The following is a 20,021-nucleotide window of genomic DNA, read 5'->3' as shown; positions in this document are numbered from 1 at the left end:
AACACACAAGGGGACGGGTACTAACCGGAAAAGCATGACATGTCACCTTTAATATGAAATTAGCGCAAAGATCAAATTTTGCAGGAATATCTGACCATTTGTGTCAATTCTAAAGACTCCTGCAACAATTTATCACACATAATGAAGCATTGAAATGGCCAATGTACACTTGGACGCACGATATTGAAAAAAAACTGACATTGCGATATATATTTTTTTCCCCTGCGATATATATATAGCGGTTTTGTTTTTTAACTATATTTAACCGGATGAAGGATTTTAGTCACGGACGTCTGGATCTTAACTGGTTGACTCATCATACCTTAAGTCATGATCTAACATGTCATGATAATGCATGTTGCTTACCCTCAAATAAGGGGGTTCATCTGTGAATGAAGAAGAGAAGAACCTTTTTGTATCCAAAATAGTTCCAGATGGCAAATGTTGCTTTTCTTTTTGGAAGTAAATCTTCATTCTCGCCGGTATTGTCCGCCTGTTCCTCGCTCATTTTTTACCGGTGTTTTGATGGTCTGCAAACTATCACTGAATGATTGTGAATGACAGGGGTGCTCACTCAAGCACCCCTGTCATGAGAGTGTTCCTTTTGTAGCAAGCAGCAAAATAAATGTAACATGACGTGTCTGAGTTAATTTACCTACTTAATATCGCACCTCCTAAAAAAAAAATTACATTTAAAAAAATATATATATATATGTATATTAATAAAATAAATTAATAAAATCGCACGTCCCTGCGATGTGAATATCGCACATGCGCATATCGCGGTTATCGCTAGCGCTGTAGCGATGCACTAATCTCACGATACGATACACGATATTCAGCCAACGATACGATATATATCACGATATTCAGCCAACGATACGATATATATCACGATATTCAGCCAACGATACGATTCGATACTCTTATATCATTTTCTGAAAGATTTTAAAGGGACATTGTGATTTTGGTGACATCTTGTGAGTGTTCCATTGACTTGGATTGAATTAATTCAACTGAAAACATCAATTATACAATATATGGCTCTGACAGAGAGTCTACAGCTTGCAAATGCTGGACAAAATGAATCAAAAGATGTGGTGAGAAAATTAGTTTCATTTATTGAAACAGTGCAAACTGTAGCTTACAAGCCTTTGAAACGTAATTACATAAAGTGCAGTATCACAATGGACAATGGAGAATTAAAGGTGCAGCAGGTGGCGGAACACGGGGGATTTGAATGGAACTTGTCAGAAATTAAAATCAATGTTTTGATGGCATAAAGTACCTTAAACATACCGTCAGTTTAAATGCTGTTTTATACTGAAAAACCAGAAGTTCTTGTGCACAACCAGTTGTTAAGCTTTTATTCTGAAAATCCTTCATCTCCGGTTAGCATTTAGCATGTGGCTAATATACCATTTACTATAGAGGTGAATTTAGTAGCGATATGACACGGAGTGTTGCACACCGAAACCTACTGATTTCAACACTACAACTATAGACGTCGAGATATTATTATTGTTGAATATTAAATGAAGGTACAGTTTATTTGAATACGTTTGTTTACAGACGTGGGTAGCATGAGACAACATTCGGAACTACCGGAAATGATACCAGCCGTGAGGTATTTTTGGAGTATTGATTACAGCGTTTAAAATGTATTAAATGAAAAGTCATGAAAGAGATAAGGAGGAGAAAAGGCGTGTTTAGTTATATATTTAATGTACAATGTCTGAATCCTTTATTATGCGCAACAACGAACATTGGAGACGTGGAGGGCCGGCCCCCAGCAGCGCCAACTGGCCCACAGGGAGGAGCCAGCAGAGGATATTTAACAGCTGGAAAGGTGGAGCTCGCTCTCTTCCCTTCGCTCACAGAGCCAGAACACAGCTGTTTTTCTGACTGAATCATCTTCTGCTTGTAACATTACCGCGCTTTTTATTAATTAAAGTATACATTTGAACCTTCTCAGAGACTCCATTAGTCTCCTTTTTAAAGCTTCTCTCCTGGACGTGAGAATAACGAACACAGTTATCAGACTTAATGTATCGATACCCGTGGCTGAAATATCGATACTTTCTCGGAAAACTAAATATCGATATATACCGCAGGATCGATTAAATTGCACAGCCCAAGTTATCGCCATGACACGATATATCGTTCAGCCCTACTTGTATCGCAATGTTCTAACACCTGATAAACTACTTGACAATTGAGTTTAATCGATACGCAAATTCTTATTTCTGATTGGTGAACAGCTGCATCGCAAATAATCTTCAATTTCCAGCTTTGAAATGATGTACACAATGTTTATTTGACACATAGTGTTGACTTTATACACCTAAACATATTTTCCCCTTCTTATCTAAATACAAAAAGGATTCTGACAAGTAAACAACTCCAGAGTGTGCAAGATAACAGACGCTGGCAGTTGTACTGTACATTAGGGCTGCACGATATTGAAAAAAACTGACAATGCGGTTTTTTGTTCCCCTGCGATATATATTGCGTTTTTTTTAACCTTTTAAGCCCCAAGGTCCCGGCGGGCACTTTTTTTTTCACGACACTGTCTCAGGGGATCTTAATATTTAAGAACCTATTAATGTGTTATACCAGGTTAACGGAAATAATCTCAGCTAACTGACGATACAAACCATTTTTACCAAAACAAAACACAATGCTAACGGACTTTGGCACAGAACTCAAGATAAAAGTACCCTTATTACTTATCGTAGCTGCACATACAAGATATCCGATTAAAGCTGAGGTTCCACAGATTATTTAGGTATATAGTATTATCACTGAGTCATCCGAACTCGCGACAGGGGAAGCAAACACAGACATCACAACACGTCCCTTTACGGAGCTTCTAGGGGAGATCGTCTCACCGTAGCTGTCAATCTGATCAAAAGACGTGTTCAATGGCATTAAAACGAGAAAAGACGCAGCTGAATCGGTTAATCCATAGGTTTTTAACGTCTCTGTATAAAAAAATTATATCATTTATAATCCATAATTCCATTTTTATGTAAAAATCGCAGAGCAAAAGTTAACTTGAATATCGCGCATGCGCATATTGCGGTTATCGCCATGACACGGTATATCGTTCAGCCCTACTGTACATGTCTGTGCCCTGCTTCAACATTATTTTTTTTAAGAAAAGTCAAAACTAAATATCAGAATGACGTGAAATAAAGTTTTCCTTGAAGTCTGCGACTCATTGACTCATTGAGCTTTGCTATTGCAAGTGTTTGGTTTCAATGTTGTGTTTCTGTAGCTTTGTTTTGCATTTTGATGAGGTAAAGGTGTTTCAGTAAATCACTGTTTTGTGCACTTTATAATATATATATATATATATATTGACAGGTTTATTTCTGTTAGCACTTACCACTGAGTGTCTGGCTCTTTATGCTGGGAAGGCCTTTCTGTCTGCGCTCTCTGTCCTTCTCTCTTTCATTCCTGTCCTGAGAACCAGAGCGAGATCTCAAGTGCTGTTCTTTGGAGCGAGAGGTAGAGCGCCGGTGCCTTGGCCTTCTTGAGCGGGATGAAGATCTTGATCTTCTTCTCTTGGGAGATCTGAAACACACACAAAAAACTGCTGAAATATGTTGTTCACATAGAATTAAATTCCTGGGAGGAAATCCTTTCACCATTTACTTAGTAGTGTTCAACATGAAGACGGAGTAATGGGACAATGGGTTGCCCTTCAATAACCGCTACATGCTTTCTGATGTGTAAATCTAATACTTAGAATGCATTGACTATTGCAACTGTTGATCTAATATTGTCTTAAAACCCATAAACAGTAGTTATGAAATAGGCTTTTAGCAGGTGTAAAATGTGCCATGATAAATAGGGGTGTTGAAATTAATCGTTTCTACGATGCATCGCGATGCGGACGATTCTGCATCGATGCAGTGACAGAACATAATCGATTATAGTGTAATAACGTTGCTTCTTGATTTTCCGGCCGCAGCTGGACAATAACATTTCTTTTTTTTGTCACACGAATATCCAAGCGATCGGTGACGCAGAGATCAAGGAACAAACGTGACATCGGCACAGCGACACCAAACACGGAGCAGCTTTCTCCAGCAACACCAGTCCAGAACCAACAGGCAGAATGACCCGCTCTGAATCAGTCCAGAACCAACAGGCAGAATGAACTGCTCTGAATCAGTCCAGAACCAACAGGCAGAATGACCCGCTCTGAATCAGTCCAGAACCAACAGCAGAATGACCCGCTCTGAATCAGTCCAGAACCAACAGGCAGAATGACCCGCTCTGAATCAGTCCAGAACCAACAGGCAGAATGAACTGCTCTGAATCAGTCCAGAACCAACAGGCAGAATGACCCGCTCTGAATCAGTCCAGAACCAACAGGCAGAATGACCCGCTCTGAATCAGTCCAGAACCAACAGCAGAATGACCCGCTCTGAATCAGTCCAGAACCAACAGGCAGAATGACCCGCTCTGAATCAGTCCAGAACCAACAGGCAGAATGACCCGCTCTGAATCAGTCCAGAACCAACAGGCAGAATGAACTGCTCTGAATCAGTCCAGAACCAACAGGCAGAATGACCCGCTCTGAATCAGTCCAGAACCAAGAGGCAGAATGACCCGCTCTGAATCAGTCCAGAACCAACAGCAGAATGACCCGCTCTGAATCAGTCCAGAACCAACAGCAGAATGACCCGCTCTGAATCAGACCAGAACTAACAGCAGAATGACCCGCGCTGAATCATCACACACATGGATTTATTACTCGAGTTATCATCATGTCAGGTTTTTGGTGTATTTAATCAAGTCTTGGATTGCAGAGTATGAATTGCTATTTTTAGTTGATAAATACTTGTGTAAAGTGTGTGAGGCAGGAGGAAAGCTTCCACGATCACTGTTTCTTCCAAACCCCGCCCCTCCCTGAAAATAATGAGTGACAGGCTGATAGTGACCCAATAGAAACTTTATTATTCACTTAACCTGTTAAGCCCTGAGCCTGTTTTTCAGGTCTCAGGCTCGAAAATGACATTCCCAGAACAAATGACCATATTTTCCCTTCTAAAAAGGGTTAAATTAATAATCTTTTTTCTCAAAGTAATGATAAACCTGTGAGTTGGATGTAGAAAAGTCAGAATCAATATAGATGTTTTTTATTTTAAAGAAAATTCAGATTGAACATAGTAAAAAACTGTAAATTATAGTGTCCGTCCACAAATTATTTTTTACTTATAGTGAAAACTACCCTTGGATGATGGTAAAGTAGACTAAGTACAACATATAATAAGTACCCTGTATCAAGATTGATGCAAAACAAGTGACATTTGATCTTTTTAGAGAGCTTTAGCAAAAAAAAACTCCACCTCTAAGGTGATTTGGGTGGAAATGGCCGTTTTTGCCGTTTCTCTGGAACCCATTGGTTGATTTTGGTGATTGACATCTCTTTTTGACCGTTAGAGCCAATAGAATCGAAGGGAAATTTCCCCATGGTTAAAAAAAGAAGGTGGGGGCTTTGCGCATGCAGGTTTGCATCAGAGTGAACCTATCTCTCGCTCTGACATCTGGAAACGGAAAAGCAGGTTTATTGCTTATGGATGATCAGAAATCATTTTAAAGGGACACAGACACATTGGATTAACTTCAGCAGCGTTTGTATCGTTTTAATGCCATTGAAGACCACTTTTGACCAGACAACGACCAAGGTGAGCCATGTTGCCGATTTTAGCTACCTAGCGCCACATGTTTTGATGTCTGTTTTTGTTAATAGCTTCGCAAGTTCTTATCATGGAGTGATGATGTATGTACCCATCGATTCTGTGTCATCTGACAATCAGATCGATGGGTTGGACGTGCAGCTACGATAAGTAATAAGGGTGTTATGAGTGAGTTTCTGTGCAACACGCCGTTAGCATTTTTAGCTCGTGGCTAATTTATAGGCTCAGCGCTAGCTTTGTGGGTTAAAAAAAAAAGAAAAAAAAGATCAGTTAGCTGAGTTTATTCCCGTTACATGGATATAAAACATTCATAGTTTATTGAATATTAAGATGCCCTCAGACGCCGTTTCCTGCAGATGACGCGTTTCCCCCCCCCCCCCCCCCCCCCCGATATCGGGGGTGCGGTGTAGAAGAGGTTAAACAAATGTTGATCTCTGATTTGAGATATGATGATATGATGAAGCTCACTTAATCTCATACATTCATAGGATTAATGTATCAGTAAGACAGAGAATGTAAGTCGCACCCACATGCAATATTTCTGTTTTGATATGCTGTTGTAAATACTCCTGTTGTCTGCTGTGTTCAGACTTAAGTCATGTGTGTGATGCCACATTCAAGACATTTGGTGTCCTTTTTTAATAGAAGACCGTTGCTAGAAGCTGCAGCTAGACTGCAGAAGCATTCGTTTTTGGTTTTTGAGGGTGGAACAATTTCACACAGATATAGGGCGGCTAGAGCTTTACAATAGCTATACAAATATTGGTTTATAATTTAATGTCAAGACATTTATGTTATTGATTTCTGACGCACTTTCTACATAATAAAAAGAGAGTTCATATGTATTTACTAGGGTCGGGACTTTAACGCGTTAATTAAGATTAATTAATTACACAAAAATTAACGCATTTTAATCGCACTTATTTTTGCACCGCGGAACGTTTCTCACTGGATGAGTTTCAGGCGTACCGATTATACTGGAGCACCAACTAACGTTCATGACTTCAGACAACAACAAACCACAGTGAACAACAGTGGGAAATGTTGTTTTAAAAAACGGACGGATGGAAGCGTCGATAAGAGCACGGTTGTGTGCAAATTATGCAAAAAGGAATTCGCATATCACCGCAGCACATCAAGCCTCAAGTATCACCTCAATGCAAAAACATATAGCAGCTAGCGTGGAAGCTAGCGTGGACGTTAGCCTCTTTTATCGCGTTCACACCAAAAAGAGCTGGTACTAAAATTAGTTCATGAGAACCTTTTTACCCCCACGAAAGTCCCTGCTAGAGAGCAGAGAGCTGCTAGAGAGCAGGGACTTTCGTGCGGCTCTCTTGTGAGAAAATAGCTATATGTCTGATTGGCTGGGCGGATTGCAAACCACGCCCCGTAAAACTCCCAAAAAGTTTTGTGAAGCCGCCATTTTATTATCCTCGCATTAGTATTATTAGCATTAGCCCAGCGCAGAAACGCAGAGAGACTAACTTATGGCAACACAAAATAAAACATGGGAGCGGTGGAGATGAGGAGGTGTCGGCGTTCTGGCGATTTACTCGGAAGGCTTCAGTAGAAGCTGCTGGGACTCCCAGCAGCTTCTACTGAAGCCAGTCCCCAACTCCGGGGACTTCCGGCCGGGGACTTTGGGCGGCAGTATACGCCGTGAAGTGGTTTGCTGCCTGCCAGTAAACCCAATGCAGAAGAAGAAGAAGTGACGTCAGCGGCTTCATTTGCCTAATCCACCCCCAGGTTCAAAGAGTTCTCATGAACTAAGTTCTCATGAACCTTTGTGGGAAAAGTACTGCGGTGTGAATGCGCCTAATGGTATACTAAAATCCATGTGAAAAAAATTGCTTCTCACTGTTCTCAGGTCAAATATTTATATGTGATTAAAAATGCGATTAATTTCGATTAATTAATTACAAAGCCTCTAATTAATTAGATTAATTTTTTTAATCGAGTCCCGGCCCTAGTATTTACTGCATGTATTCATTGATGAAAAATAAGCCATAATATAGAAAATGGAGGATGCAACGCATTGTTATGCATCGTGATATCGAATCGTGGACAGGACAATCGTAATCGAATAGTGAGTCCAGTGAAGATGCACAGCCCTAAAGATAAACAATGATTACACTGATTATTTGCTATGAACACAGCCTCTTACCTTGAGCCAGATCTGGATCTTGATCTCCTGCCATAGCCTCTGTGTCTGCCCTCCCGCCTCATAGATGAGTCTTCTCTTGAACTTCCCTTTAAGACAATGATGAGATCACAATTAAATGTGTACACCACCACGGGTCTCCAATTCAAATGTGAGCCAACAATGGCACTAAGGAGAGCATTACATCAGGTTGAACTAAACAAGGTGTGAAGATTTACCCTTGTTTGTGAATAACCCTCATTTATGGAACGGTATCCATCGACCATCATATGATGTTCATCATGACTCAACCCTCCACCGTGCTGAGGGATGACAAAGAGACAGCCACAAATGATAGTTGAAAAAAACAGATACCACAGAATCATTGAATACAGTAAACTCTAAGCTAAGGCAGTTCTACACAATTACTCTCTCACCTCATCATTATCTTATCGTTTGGCTGACATCACATTGGACAAATTGTTTAACAGGCATCATAATTGTGGGCACATGCTGGTTTGCGAGCTTTGCTATATTGAAAAGTGAGTTGAATAATTATATAAAAGCACTTGTACTTGGTTACCTCTACACCACCGATCTGTCCCGTCATATGTGGATGAACAGTATCTGTGTTGGGAATCTGGCCAGGAAAATGGTTAAACACATGTCCAGGGATGCCTCTGTAATGACAAAATATATACAAATTGTGAGTTTGGGTATGAAAGACCTACAAAGCAGTAAAGCACAACAAATAAATGTCACCTTAACAATAATAAATCTAGGCTTTATTCAAGGCATATATTTTGACAAGTAAGAAAAGCATAGGCAGGGATGCAAACACACGTATGGTGAAAAAAGAGAGAACTATTCGAAGCAGAAAAAAAACAACGTAATATACCATCTGACAAAGGCCTGTGCTATAATGCTTCAATTAACATGCTTCTATTCTTTATAATATACTCAGATCAATAGGAGACAGAGATGTTAAGTTATAAATCAAGGGTTTTTATTATTATTTACAGAAAGGGTGGGGAACCTTTTTCCTTTCAATTTTTACAGCATCTTCCGAGGGCCGTGCAAATGATTGAACTCAACCTCTGCTTAAAAAAAACTAAAATCACAGCCCATTCATTTAGCCTTTCTTTCATGCTGTGCAAAGAAAAAGCAACCTCTTAATCCAGATATCTTACCATGACTCGCGCATGCATGCACGTGCACGGTTGTGGCATGACCACCAAAACAGAAAGATATGGACACAAGATGTATTTAGTATCCTATCCATGTGGACATCATTTCAGCTTTTTTAAATGTTGAAGCTAAGAGCATCAATCTGGTGCACTTTGAGAGCAAAAGGAAGAGATCTATGGATACATCTCTCAACACCCATATGATATTGTAAGAACATTTTTCTTTTTGGATATTTTACAAATCACTCCTCTTTTAAACTATATTCTTGTTATTTTTAACAACTTTTTTGTTGCTGTCATATAGTATTTTATACCTGTTTTTTTTAATTTAGTCTTGTTTTTTTATAACTAATGATCATATCAAGGTGTGCCTTAACATCACTGAGCTGAGGTTATTTGAGCCTCTCAGTCTGTCAGGAGAGCTCTCTTCCACCTGGTTGTAGAAAACGCTCTTTAAATTTGTTAGCATAGCTAGCTAACCAGATGCTAATAACAACAGATCGCCACTGTGCTTACAACTAAAGACACAGCCACACAAAAACTGCGGCATGTGTACGGCTCCTTATGCGTACTGCAATATCTGAAGTGCTGGAGCGGGGTTCCGGTGCTCTCCGTCAGCACTACATCACGTGATGAAAAACAGTGTGTGTGTGTGTGTGTGTGTGTGTGTGTATCCGAAAACGAAAACTCTTCGGTTCTCCACGAATTACACAAGTCACACAAATCAGCGTTAAAAAAGCGGGAGGCGCCGAAAAGCGACTAATTTGCATGCATAGGTGTTAATATTAACATTATTCAGGTGAACATTCATTTTGGGTTTCCAGCTCCACAGCCTTTGTGGATATGGTTTTACAAACAAATATTCAAATGTCGGGTTAGAAGTTCTTTAAATAATATCTACTCATTAATCTAATTTAAAGATCCATAATTGATGAAGTTAAAATTCTCGACAAGAGATGTTTCCTGCTACATTGAAAAGTCAATTTTCACCGGAGGCATAAATCCAGAAACTCACTGCGTCTGGGCACCGTCTTCTTTGGCGATCATATCCTCAGGTTCATCGTCATAGTCAAATCTGTCCAGGAGTTTCTGAGGAAAAATGTACATTACAGTTAGGTACATGTAAAAGAGAACAGCTGGTTATGATGTGACACTGAGCAATGCTTTTACCTCAGCTAAAGAGTTTCTATTTTCAGTGTGTTCATTGTACGGGTTGAGCTGGGCCACTGGCATGGGCTGTGCTGCGTTTGGTAAGGTGTTTGTGATGGACGCTTCCCGGGTCTTATCTGCCTGCTGGAAGTTCTGAAGCATCCTCTGCAGCTGGAAGAAGGGGGGAGACAAGACATTCAAATTTCAAACAATGCTGTACTTCTCATTATGCAGAACTGACTGAGCACTTAAACTGATGTATGCTTACCTCTAGACCATGTGGGGACTGAAATAACTGGGCCACAGCAGCTAAGGCATCAGGAGAGGTTAGCTGAGGCACAGCAGACACAACTGAGGCACTAGTGACGGGAAGGTGTGTCTCTGGTTGGGGGTGAGCGGCAACTGTCAAGTTCCAAGAAAAAGATTGACACATTTTCGTGATATTGCATGCAGTTCATCAAACAGTGGATTACAACTTCACTTGTCTTCAGTACATTTTTTATAAACATTCCAAATTGCCAAAAAGATAATCATGTGCTTTTCTCTACCTTGTAGTGTAGGGGCAGGAACAATGGTTTCATTGCACATATCCATCAGAGGCTGAATGATGTCCATGTCGAACACACCATTCTTCTCCCACAGGTTCAGTACGCGAAGGATTTTGGTCTGATGAAGAGAAAAAAAGCAATCACACATGTGACAAATTTCCATTTCACATGTTATTGTATAAAATACCGAGCACAACCATGGAGTACCTTATCATCTTCTGAGCAGTGGTAAAGGTTTAGGAAGGTATCTGTGAAGTTCTTCAAGAATCTGGGCCCAAACACATCCTTCTCAACTCCAAACTGATGACGCGACTGTCGAACAATGGAATCCACCACGTACAAGCCAGGGACTTTTAATTCTGGCTTGCACTATTGGAAACACACAAACAAAAACATTTAATTCATTTTGTCTCATGACAAATGGCAAGTGTAAAGTGCACTTGATTTTCTAAATGTTCAATATAATTCACAGTAAGAGGCACTGTAATACATACCTTCTTGATGAACTTTTCAACAATCTGGACAACATGTTTGTAAAGCTATTAAAAGAGAAGAAAAAACATTAGACACAGTATATTAGAGACTACTTCAAAAAGTATGACAATAGACGGATGAAAATGGTAATGTTAAAATAAGGGCTGGAAAAAATTCAATATAATATTTGATCTTCTTTAAATAGAATCATATTGTGATTAAATCATGTACATTGATACCAAATAAACATCACATTTCACCGGTCTGCCGCTGTCTGGCAGGCGGCATCAGGACAATAACCACCCGACTCAGAGACAGTGTCATTCCACAGGCCATAAGCCTATTAAACTCCTGAGCTCTGTAAAGTGCCTCCATAACGAATTAATCCATTTGCATCTTGCTATTTATGTATCTATATATAAATGTATGCATCTATAGACTCTTCTTGCACTATTTCTATTTTATTTGCATTCACTTGCACTGTTTTTTTTTGTTTTATCTGTTTTATGTCCTATATATATTCATGTTGCATTGTTGGAGGAGCCGGCTGGGACTTAAGTTTTTCATTGCCATATCTACACTGTAGCTGCTGTGCATATGACAATAAAGCCTTGAATCTTGAATCTAAAGTTAGGTTCATTGAGGTCTTTGGAAACATCACGTCCCAAAAAGGGACAATTCAAAAATCGGGATTGCAAGAAAGTACGGGCTTCTCCAAATATCTTTGTTTTACTTTATGCACTCACTCAAATAGTATACCTTGGAGAAGAAAGCTTTCAAACTGTTTCAACTATTATCAAATACCCTTGAGAAAAATGGAGATACAAATATGTAGCATGAACAAGGAAACTTCTCATCTGTCGGTTATTAACTGCAAATGTGTGACAACATAAGTTGATTCCATTTAACTTTACCTTGATGGCTTTGATGGCTGATTTTGTTACAGACATCATCTTTGCACGGGATATTGGAGGCTTCATGTCAATCATGGAAAACAGCTGATTGGATGTAAACAAAATAATAACATGTATTCATTTCAAATAAAAAATGGTGTTAAAAAACATTGGAAAAGATAAGGTCATGCTCCAGGTAACATAGACACCACTAAACTACTGTCAATTGCAACTATATATCACAAGTTGATAAAAGAACATTTTGCAACAGCAAACTCGGAATATAATTGAAAAAGTAAATCGTTTAAAAACGATTTTTCCAGGTGCCAAGACAATCTTTGTTTTCATAAACCTACATATCCAGAATACCTGACATAAAAGTAAAACAGATTGTTGCACTGGGATTTAGCAATATGTCTTGCACGCAGAACAATAACACGATTTGTGTTTTTACAGTTGGGAAAACTTAACAACTTCGATTATATAATGATATTAAATAGAATGTGATCAAAAAGAGAGGACGTATATTTGTGAGAGTAACTCATAGACATCCTGAATTGTTTAGCTATTGCTTGTTAATATACAATACAAATGATGAAGCCCATTTTCAACATTACCGTAGCTCTGAAATAAAAAATACCTAAGCTTCTTCAAGAATGTGTCAAAAATATGATATGAATGTTAGTTGTTAAAACCAGTCTGACAACACATCGGTTTGTACTCTAAATTGTACATAGGTTTGTGTCTGGATCATCACAATACGTTTTTAAAGCAGCCATCAGGTTAATAAGACAGCTGACCGTATCTCCCTCTACCTAACTAACGACAAACACATTCAAATAACACAACAAGGCCACAGTCCAGAGTCCTAGCGTGGCAACAATAGTATAACACGTATTGATATTAGTTGATATGCTCACAATCTGTGCTGTTGTATTTGCTGTAAAGTGTCTCTACTGTAGGCTATTTGTATGATATGTACAGCACTTTGGCTCGACCAAAAATCGTTTATAAATGTGCTATATAAATAAAACTTGATTTGCCTCTCGATATAGCTTCTTTCCTAACCACAAATACATCCTGACAATTTATTGGCGTCGCACGTTAACATTAAAATAGACACTACAATCATAGGCCTTCTAGATTAACGTACTAGCGTTGAACTCGATTTAAGCTAGCAGCTAACAAATCCAATCAAGCCATGTTTGACGCTACGCTTTAACTGACCAACCAACATTGAACAAATCAGTTGCTTAGGTTAATTAAGGTTTCTATAAGATTAGTAATCTGACAAATAAACCAGGGTTGACGTTTAGCCCAACATTTGTTTGCGTTAGCCTTCGTCTTTAGCTCTATGGACTGGGCTATAACACGAGCAAACTGTACCTCCATGTTGAACGCGTTCACTGCATCCATGACGATCCGATATAATTAAAACCAGTTGACGAACGTTTGTATTTTGTTGCTCTACCCAATCATAACCAAGTGTGGTTATACACCGTTATCTAACAACATAAAGAACAACGTTGAAATGCTCTATTTTGGTTGTAATGCGCTCACATAGCTAGTCTAAGATCGGCTATGCTAAGAGTGGCTACTAGCTTCGCGGTTCCACCCCTTGCGTCCTTCAGCGTAAGATGTCACGAGGTAATAATGCTGCCTTCATGATAATCGGAAAATTGGCGTCTCCCATTTAGTTGACCGAATAATTTCACTTTACACTTTTTCTACTGTAATGGCAGTAGGAATGATGTGCTTCAGATGGGTTTCTTTTAATGAGGGAGGGACACAGATTATTTTAGACAGTGGACACGGGCTTTATTATCATAGGAAATGAAACATGTATGATCATTTATGTCGAGACACATTGAATCAACCGAAATGATCAAACAATAATAAACAAATGTAAATGTCCCTTCTGATTAAATAAGGGGTATTTGTTATTTGAGGATTGATTTCATTCGAATGTAATCGTCAAGATAAAGTTGTCATTCTTCAATCGAAACTTTTACAAGATTACCGAGGAACATTGAAAGCAGCCTGTCTGCGTATTTATCCTAGTTTGGATAAGCACCGGTTTTTCCTGTTCACACCGCAGCGGAGCCGGATCAACCTCCTGAACAACAACAAGCCCACGTTTTGTCCAGTTTGTACATAACGATGGAAAACCCCAAACTTAACAAGCAGCAGTGGTCCACTGAAGAGACCAGCTACCTACTGGGAATCTGGTCTTCCCAAGAGGTACAGAGGAAGCTGGAGGGGAGCACGCGGTCCAAAGCAATGTTTCAGCATTTGCAGCGAGAGATGGCAACCGCTGGTTATGACCGTACCGTGGAACAGATTTGCAACAAACTGAAAAAAGTTAAGAAGGATTATTGGGACCAAAAGCGAGACCTCGGACGGACTAGTGGCAGCGGTCGTCCGAAAACAAGTCCACATTATAACTTGCTAGACTCTGTCCTCGGAGACAGACCGACGAATGGTTTTGGATCCACAGTTAACTCGCTCTCTCTCGAGTCGATTGTGTTGGACGAGACGAAGAATGCGCGGAGCTCATCTGATGCTGGTGAGTTATGCATTACTGATTTGTTTTATTTGTGACTTTTAGTTTTACAACATAAACTAAACCATGTAGCTATCGACAGACCTGGCAATAATAGCTAAAGTTGACCTACTACAGCTACTGGGTTTCCGCCATTTCCGCGCGGTTTGGCTAATGAAGCAGGCACGTAAACGGTTACGTCATGACGCAAACGATGACGCAACACAACTCGGGCTCTGGGCGGTGTGAACAAAACGGGACGGGAGCTGAAAAGAAAAACCGGTACCGAGCCAGTAGAGCGCAAGAACTATCGGTGGACTTCGTTCGGTCCATCTCGGTGCTTAAAAGGAAGGCCCCCTCACAATGTCCACTAGCCGCCAGTATTGGTCAATGAGTGAAACAAAAGCCTTGCTAAACATATGGGCTGACGAAGATGTGCAGCAACAAATGGAGGGCGCATGTCTCAAGGAAGAAGTCAGTCAGTTCATGGTAGAAGAGTTGGCAAAGTTAGGTATCCAGCGCACAACCACCCAAGTGAGGGAAAAACTCAAAAAGACGAGACATATGTATAAGACATCTAAGATCAATGGACGAAAACCTTTCCCTTTTTTCAAATTAATGGATAGTGTGCTCGGAAGACGAGGTGGGTCAGAGGGTGAGCTGGGGACCAGTGAAACTCCCATAGGCCTTATTGCTCCTTGGGAGCCAGAAGCAGAAGGTAACTTCACCTTTGGACAATGGCTTGTTTTCTCAGATGAAATGTATGGTCTGCGACTTTAGATAAATATACTAACAAAAAAAGAATAGGGAATCCTCAATGTACATACCTTTTACCTTATGTCTCCTTAATTAAATGTATAAAACTGCTGCAGGTCCAATTATTTGTATGTTCAAAGCAGGGCTTATACTCTAGCACGGTGCTTCAAGCCTTCAAATATTGTATGCAAGCAACCGAGACAGTTAACATTTAACACAATTTCTCTGGCACTACTGATCAGTGTCAAATGTAACTTGATTTAACCAATGGCCTTTGTTCTTAACAGTCAAATCCCACACTACAGAGAGCGGCTGGTCCTCTGCCTTTAAAAGAAGAGTCAGATCAGGTAAGTCAAACAGTAGTCCTGTCCCCTGGGCTCCCCTGGTGTTTCAGTTAGGCTCCCTCCCAATGTATATCATACTTGAGAATTGCTGTAATGCAGGGGCGTCCAAACCTTTTTCACCGAGGGCCACATACGAAAAATATACGAAGGGCTGGGCCACTCACTAGAGGTATATTGCCTCATAGGTTCAGTTATAAGTTAGCAAAATCAATCAAATGTAGGTAAATGATGCTTGTGAGTGTTGGCAGCTCATCCCTTAAAACAGAAGCCTCCGATTGATTATAATAAGGAGAAATAGGAAGGGTGTATTTCAAGCTTGTTCTGTAAACAGGTCATTGGGCTTTTTTCTTATCAACTAAGATATGTTAGGAAATGTTTCCAACTTTAATTGACTGAATTTATTTGAAAAGTGGTCTTAGTAACACATGAATACTAGTGTGTAATGTATGTTTACATTTACAGTTAATAAGTACAATATAAGAAAAGCACAAGTTTTATTTGTGAGACATATTCCATGTACTTTTTTAATTTGCTGAGGGCCGATTCAAAATGGGCCGCATTTGGCCCCTGGGCCGTAGTTTGGACACCCCTGCTGTAATGCTTTAAGTAAAAAGAAACACTAAAACACCCCTGGATTCCATTGAAACCTATTAATTGCAATTGATATAAGGTTAATTCATTATCTGAATCAGGTTCACATGGATATTGGACCATAACATATGATGGCCTGCTATAAGTAATGGGAAACGTTTTTTATTAAAAAAGCATTTGAAACAACGCAGATGATTGACAGGTTCTCTGTTCTTGCAGTTGCTCAAAAACGGAAGGCGGACAGTGACTCTACAAAAGAGTTTCTCAGTGCTATGACAGAGTGCCACAGGCAGTGGCTGGAGATGGAGCAGGAGCAGAGGAGGGAGGAGTGGGAGAGGGAAGCTCAGCTGAGGCGTGAGGAGATGCAGCAGGAGCTGGCGCTACGTCGAGAGGAAGCAGAAAGAGAGGAGACACTGAGGCGCGAGGAGATGGAGGCTCGAAGTAAAGACAGTGAGCTGCTGACCTCTTGCCTGATGCAAATTGCAAAGATTATTTCAAAGGACCCTGCTGCTTTGTAATGTCATATGCCTTTTCTTGTGAATTATTGATTGTTGTTGCCAGGATAGCAATGGACCAATGGTATTTGACTTATTATTAAAAGCTTGTATTTGTATTAAATGAGTCAATGTACAACCCAACAGCCTAGAACTATTTTTGTTTAGAGTTTTACCACTGAGAAGTGTGCACGTCATATAGCTCATTGTATCGTTTTTTGGATGTGTTGGCAAAATATTTCAGTGGAATTCCAATGAGTATAGGTACGTAAGTGAAATGCATTTTTTTGTAAGATTTTAGTTTATTTTTCTAAACCGTTCCGTAACTTGGAAAAAAGACACCGCAGCATACTGTAAGAAAAGGCACTCAGCTAAATATATGTATGAAGATATTTATTTGTGGTTTATACAATCTCTCTCTGGCACAGGTATACAAAGTTAACAGTCAATAACAAGTTGTCTTTAATTGATGAAATAAAGACATATCCAACAACTCAGATATGCATGGAAAATGATGGCCACCTTTGTTGATGTAAGGGTGGGTAGTAAAATGTGAGGAGATTATTCTGCACTGTCCTGTATCAGCTGCAGCAAATCATCTAATGACTCTGCGTCACCATTCTTTTGAGGGTTTTCATCAACAGTCTGAAGTGGCTCTTGACCGATCCAGTCTGGAAGGCACATATCGTTGTTTTTCTCACAGAGATTATGAAGCACACAACATGTCTCTACCATGTCCTTGACAATCTCCACATTGCAGTCATTTCGTCTGCTCAGGCACCTCCACCTACCCTTCAGCCTCTCAAAAGCATAATGGGCCACACTGCGCGCTGCGATAATCTGAGTATTAAGCAGCTCTTGCTCTGCAGTCAGCCTGCTTGTATTGGTGCTTGGTTTGAGAAGCCAGTTTTTCGAAGGATATCCAGCATCACCAATAACAACACGGCTACTGTCAGTTCTACAGACATTGTGCATCCTGGTGGAGAAATCCTCACATACCAATAGCTCTCCACTGTTGTCATTCACCCACGTTGGGCAGCTCATGCTCAGGTCCCAGAACAGGCCTTTGTCATCAACAACTGCTTGAAATAAGATAGCAAGATAACTTTCTCTATCAGGTTTCTCAGAGTTGAGATGTGGCGGTCTGCTGATGGTGATGTTCATGCTGTCAAGTACTCCAATACACTGAGGAATCTGATATGTGTGATGGAAACATTCTTCAATGTTCTCAAGTTGAAATTTGTTGGGCGTCACAACAAGCTGCGGTTTAAGCACTTCAATGACCACTGTGCAAAACTCATGCACACAGTGGCAAACAGACGCCACCCCCACAGCAAAGAGATCTGCCACAGTTCTGTAGTCACAGGGGTGGGCCAATTTATAGAGAGTCAACGCCACTCTCTTCTCTAAGGGGATGCATAGGCGATAATTGGTGTCCTGCCTCTTCAACTGTGGATTTAACGTCGCGCAGAGGTAGGAGAAGGTCTCTCTCGATACTCTAAAATGCTGCAGCCACTCGTGATCTGTGAAATTAGCTGCTGTGTTCTCCCACCAGTCGCTGGTCCGTGGGTGAAGCCACACTTTGGGTCTTTGTCGCCTGTGATCCCTCAAGAACTGATGTGTTATCTGGTTGGAATGGGAAGACAAGCAAGTGTTCAACACTGGAAGTGAGGACAGGAAATAACTGAAAGCAGACAGTGTGGCCCTGAATACACTGCATAGCATGTTTTCCTATAAACTGGATGGGCAATTCATTATTAAAAGTAGTAACAACGACAGTGTATTTGCTAAATGTCCTTTTACAATGGTGATATCTTTAATCTGTTTAATAAAGCATTTTCAATTGGCTTGTTTAAATGTGCCACATAAATAAACTTGCCTTGCATTTCTTGCTCACAAAAATATACTTGCATCATCTGACATTTTATCATTATGGTGAAGGTGGACCTGTTCTATTATAATACAGAGACTCACCGGACCATGGGGAAATTACTTGGAGAGGACTGTTAGCTCATTGGCTCTTTTTTTTTGTTTATGGACTTTTCCTATTTTATATTTTCATAATTCTGCAGATTTTTATTGAAAATAGATGAATACATTATTTTTGTCATGTGACCCTGTGACTCCAAAATAATAAATACTAGTATTAACCTGCTACACTGGGCAAGTAGGGCACATCTGTTTTTAAAATTACATTGTTCTTTAATGAAAAATTATTCCTATAAAATTGACCAGTATTTAATACAAATATATTTGTCCATGTCTAGTTTAGTAATACAATGCTGAATATATATGGAATCGGCTGACTTTTAATAACTATATTGTTATGAAAAAAGAAAAACACTCAAATCTATTCAAGACAGGCTAATTAAAAATATTCTCCAGATAAAACACAACTGTATGGTGGTGGTCCCGAGTGAACCAGACTAGATTGTTTAAAGTCCAAATACATCATGGAAGTCTAGGATAGATTTAACTAATGTGGCAAAGTTAAGGATAAGACTAGAGTGAGTACAAATTGTCTCAGCTCTTACCGCTTTCATCCATGTGTCATGAGAACAGAGGCGACGCAGTTTACTCCGTTTGTAGACTTGTTCTCTCAGCCTCCATGTTTCGCGGAGCTTCTTGAGGCGCAGCCGCTGAAATGCGAGCAGCTTCAGGCGGCGCTTCTGTCGCCGAGTCTCGGCCTGGCTGTCCTGGGACTGCCTCGTTCTGCACCAGGCGATAACCGGGAGGAACACATCGGCGGCTTTCATGCTGTACTTTTGTATAGAATATTAAGTTACTTTCTATGTCATTTTTGACAACATTACTGTATCTATACGATACGGACTCGTCAAAACACTGATCGGAGGCTCATCAATAGGACCAGAAATGTAGACGGATGATGATAACACTTCCATCTGCAGTAAACCAAGACTGACGCCCCCTAGTGTTCCGGAGTTTGAAATACCATGACTTTTAGAATCTAAAGCCAAATATCCAACACATTTGACATAAAAGTAAAGATAACCAAGTACTAATTATATATCTTCTATACAAATGTTGCCGAGCAATGCAACAGGACATTGGGACACCATAGTAGGAATTGTCATTATCTACATTGTGCCCGAGTTGTTTTCTTGCCTGCTATTGAATGACCCTATGCACTCATGTGGATAAACCTGTCAACTGCATGCTTCTGGAATA

General features: G+C 40.0%; 3 protein-coding genes across 5 annotated transcripts in view; 1 reads left to right on the top strand and 2 right to left on the bottom strand.

The window, feature by feature from the left end:
* LOC117540433 (SR-related and CTD-associated factor 4-like) overlaps nt 1-14,168 on the bottom strand; it is a 32,673-nt gene extending 18,505 nt beyond the window's left edge. Inside the window, exons 1-12 of the mRNA XM_034207096.1 lie at nt 13,492-14,168; nt 12,127-12,210; nt 11,233-11,277; nt 10,946-11,107; nt 10,739-10,856; nt 10,459-10,592; nt 10,212-10,361; nt 10,057-10,130; nt 8,438-8,534; nt 8,094-8,177; nt 7,879-7,964; nt 3,392-3,579 (exon numbers count right to left, since the gene is read on the bottom strand). Coding sequence (XP_034062987.1) covers nt 3,392-3,579; nt 7,879-7,964; nt 8,094-8,177; nt 8,438-8,534; nt 10,057-10,130; nt 10,212-10,361; nt 10,459-10,592; nt 10,739-10,856; nt 10,946-11,107; nt 11,233-11,277; nt 12,127-12,210; nt 13,492-13,521 — 1,252 coding nt within the window. The 5' untranslated portion in view covers nt 13,522-14,168. The remainder of the gene's footprint in view (nt 1-3,391; nt 3,580-7,878; nt 7,965-8,093; nt 8,178-8,437; nt 8,535-10,056; nt 10,131-10,211; nt 10,362-10,458; nt 10,593-10,738; nt 10,857-10,945; nt 11,108-11,232; nt 11,278-12,126; nt 12,211-13,491) is intronic.
* LOC117540435 lies at nt 14,044-17,329 on the top strand. 3 transcript variants are annotated; one of them, XR_004568168.1, is made up of 4 exons: nt 14,044-14,671; nt 15,691-15,750; nt 16,558-17,037; nt 17,087-17,329. XR_004568168.1 is itself a non-coding variant. In XM_034207098.1 (3 exons), exons 1-3 carry the CDS (start codon nt 14,266-14,268, stop codon nt 16,854-16,856), a joined length of 765 nt encoding a protein of 254 aa, XP_034062989.1. In that variant the 5' UTR covers nt 14,044-14,265; the 3' UTR covers nt 16,857-17,325. The 3 variants fall into 3 exon arrangements, 2 of the variants coding, with proteins under 2 accessions (XP_034062989.1, XP_034062990.1); XM_034207098.1 differs by having other exon boundaries at nt 16,558-17,325; XM_034207099.1 differs by lacking the exon at nt 14,044-14,671 and adding an exon at nt 14,772-15,365 and having other exon boundaries at nt 16,558-17,325.
* On the bottom strand, nt 17,211-19,721 carry LOC117540434 (protein ANTAGONIST OF LIKE HETEROCHROMATIN PROTEIN 1-like). Its single transcript, XM_034207097.1, has 2 exons — nt 19,367-19,721; nt 17,211-18,458 (listed from the first exon to the last, which is right to left on the bottom strand). Exons 1-2 carry the CDS (start codon nt 19,586-19,588, stop codon nt 17,394-17,396), a joined length of 1,287 nt encoding a protein of 428 aa, XP_034062988.1. The 5' UTR covers nt 19,589-19,721; the 3' UTR covers nt 17,211-17,393.
* Between the last annotated feature and the right edge of the window lie 300 nt (nt 19,722-20,021).

This window comes from Gymnodraco acuticeps, unplaced genomic scaffold, assembly GCF_902827175.1.
Source record: "Gymnodraco acuticeps unplaced genomic scaffold, fGymAcu1.1, whole genome shotgun sequence".
NCBI lineage: Eukaryota > Metazoa > Chordata > Actinopteri > Perciformes > Bathydraconidae > Gymnodraco > Gymnodraco acuticeps.
This window is presented reverse-complemented; position numbering and strand designations above follow the sequence as displayed.

What these genes read in the sequence shown, in the direction of transcription:
- LOC117540435 (XM_034207098.1), top strand. Translation starts at nt 14,266, where the DNA reads ATGGAAAACCCCAAACTTAACAAGCAGCAGTGGTCCACTGAAGAGACC. An exon ending in GCGGAGCTCATCTGATGCTG is followed by an intron (nt 14,672 to 15,690) that starts GTGAGTTATGCA and finishes TGTTCTTAACAG; the next exon opens with TCAAATCCCACACTACAGAG. An exon ending in TAAAAGAAGAGTCAGATCAG is followed by an intron (nt 15,751 to 16,557) that starts GTAAGTCAAACA and finishes CTGTTCTTGCAG; the next exon opens with TTGCTCAAAAACGGAAGGCG.
- LOC117540434 (XM_034207097.1), bottom strand. Translation starts at nt 19,588, where the DNA reads ATGAAAGCCGCCGATGTGTTCCTCCCGGTTATCGCCTGGTGCAGAACG. An exon ending in ATGACACATGGATGAAAGCG is followed by an intron (nt 18,459 to 19,366) that starts GTAAGAGCTGAG and finishes CATTCCAACCAG; the next exon opens with ATAACACATCAGTTCTTGAG.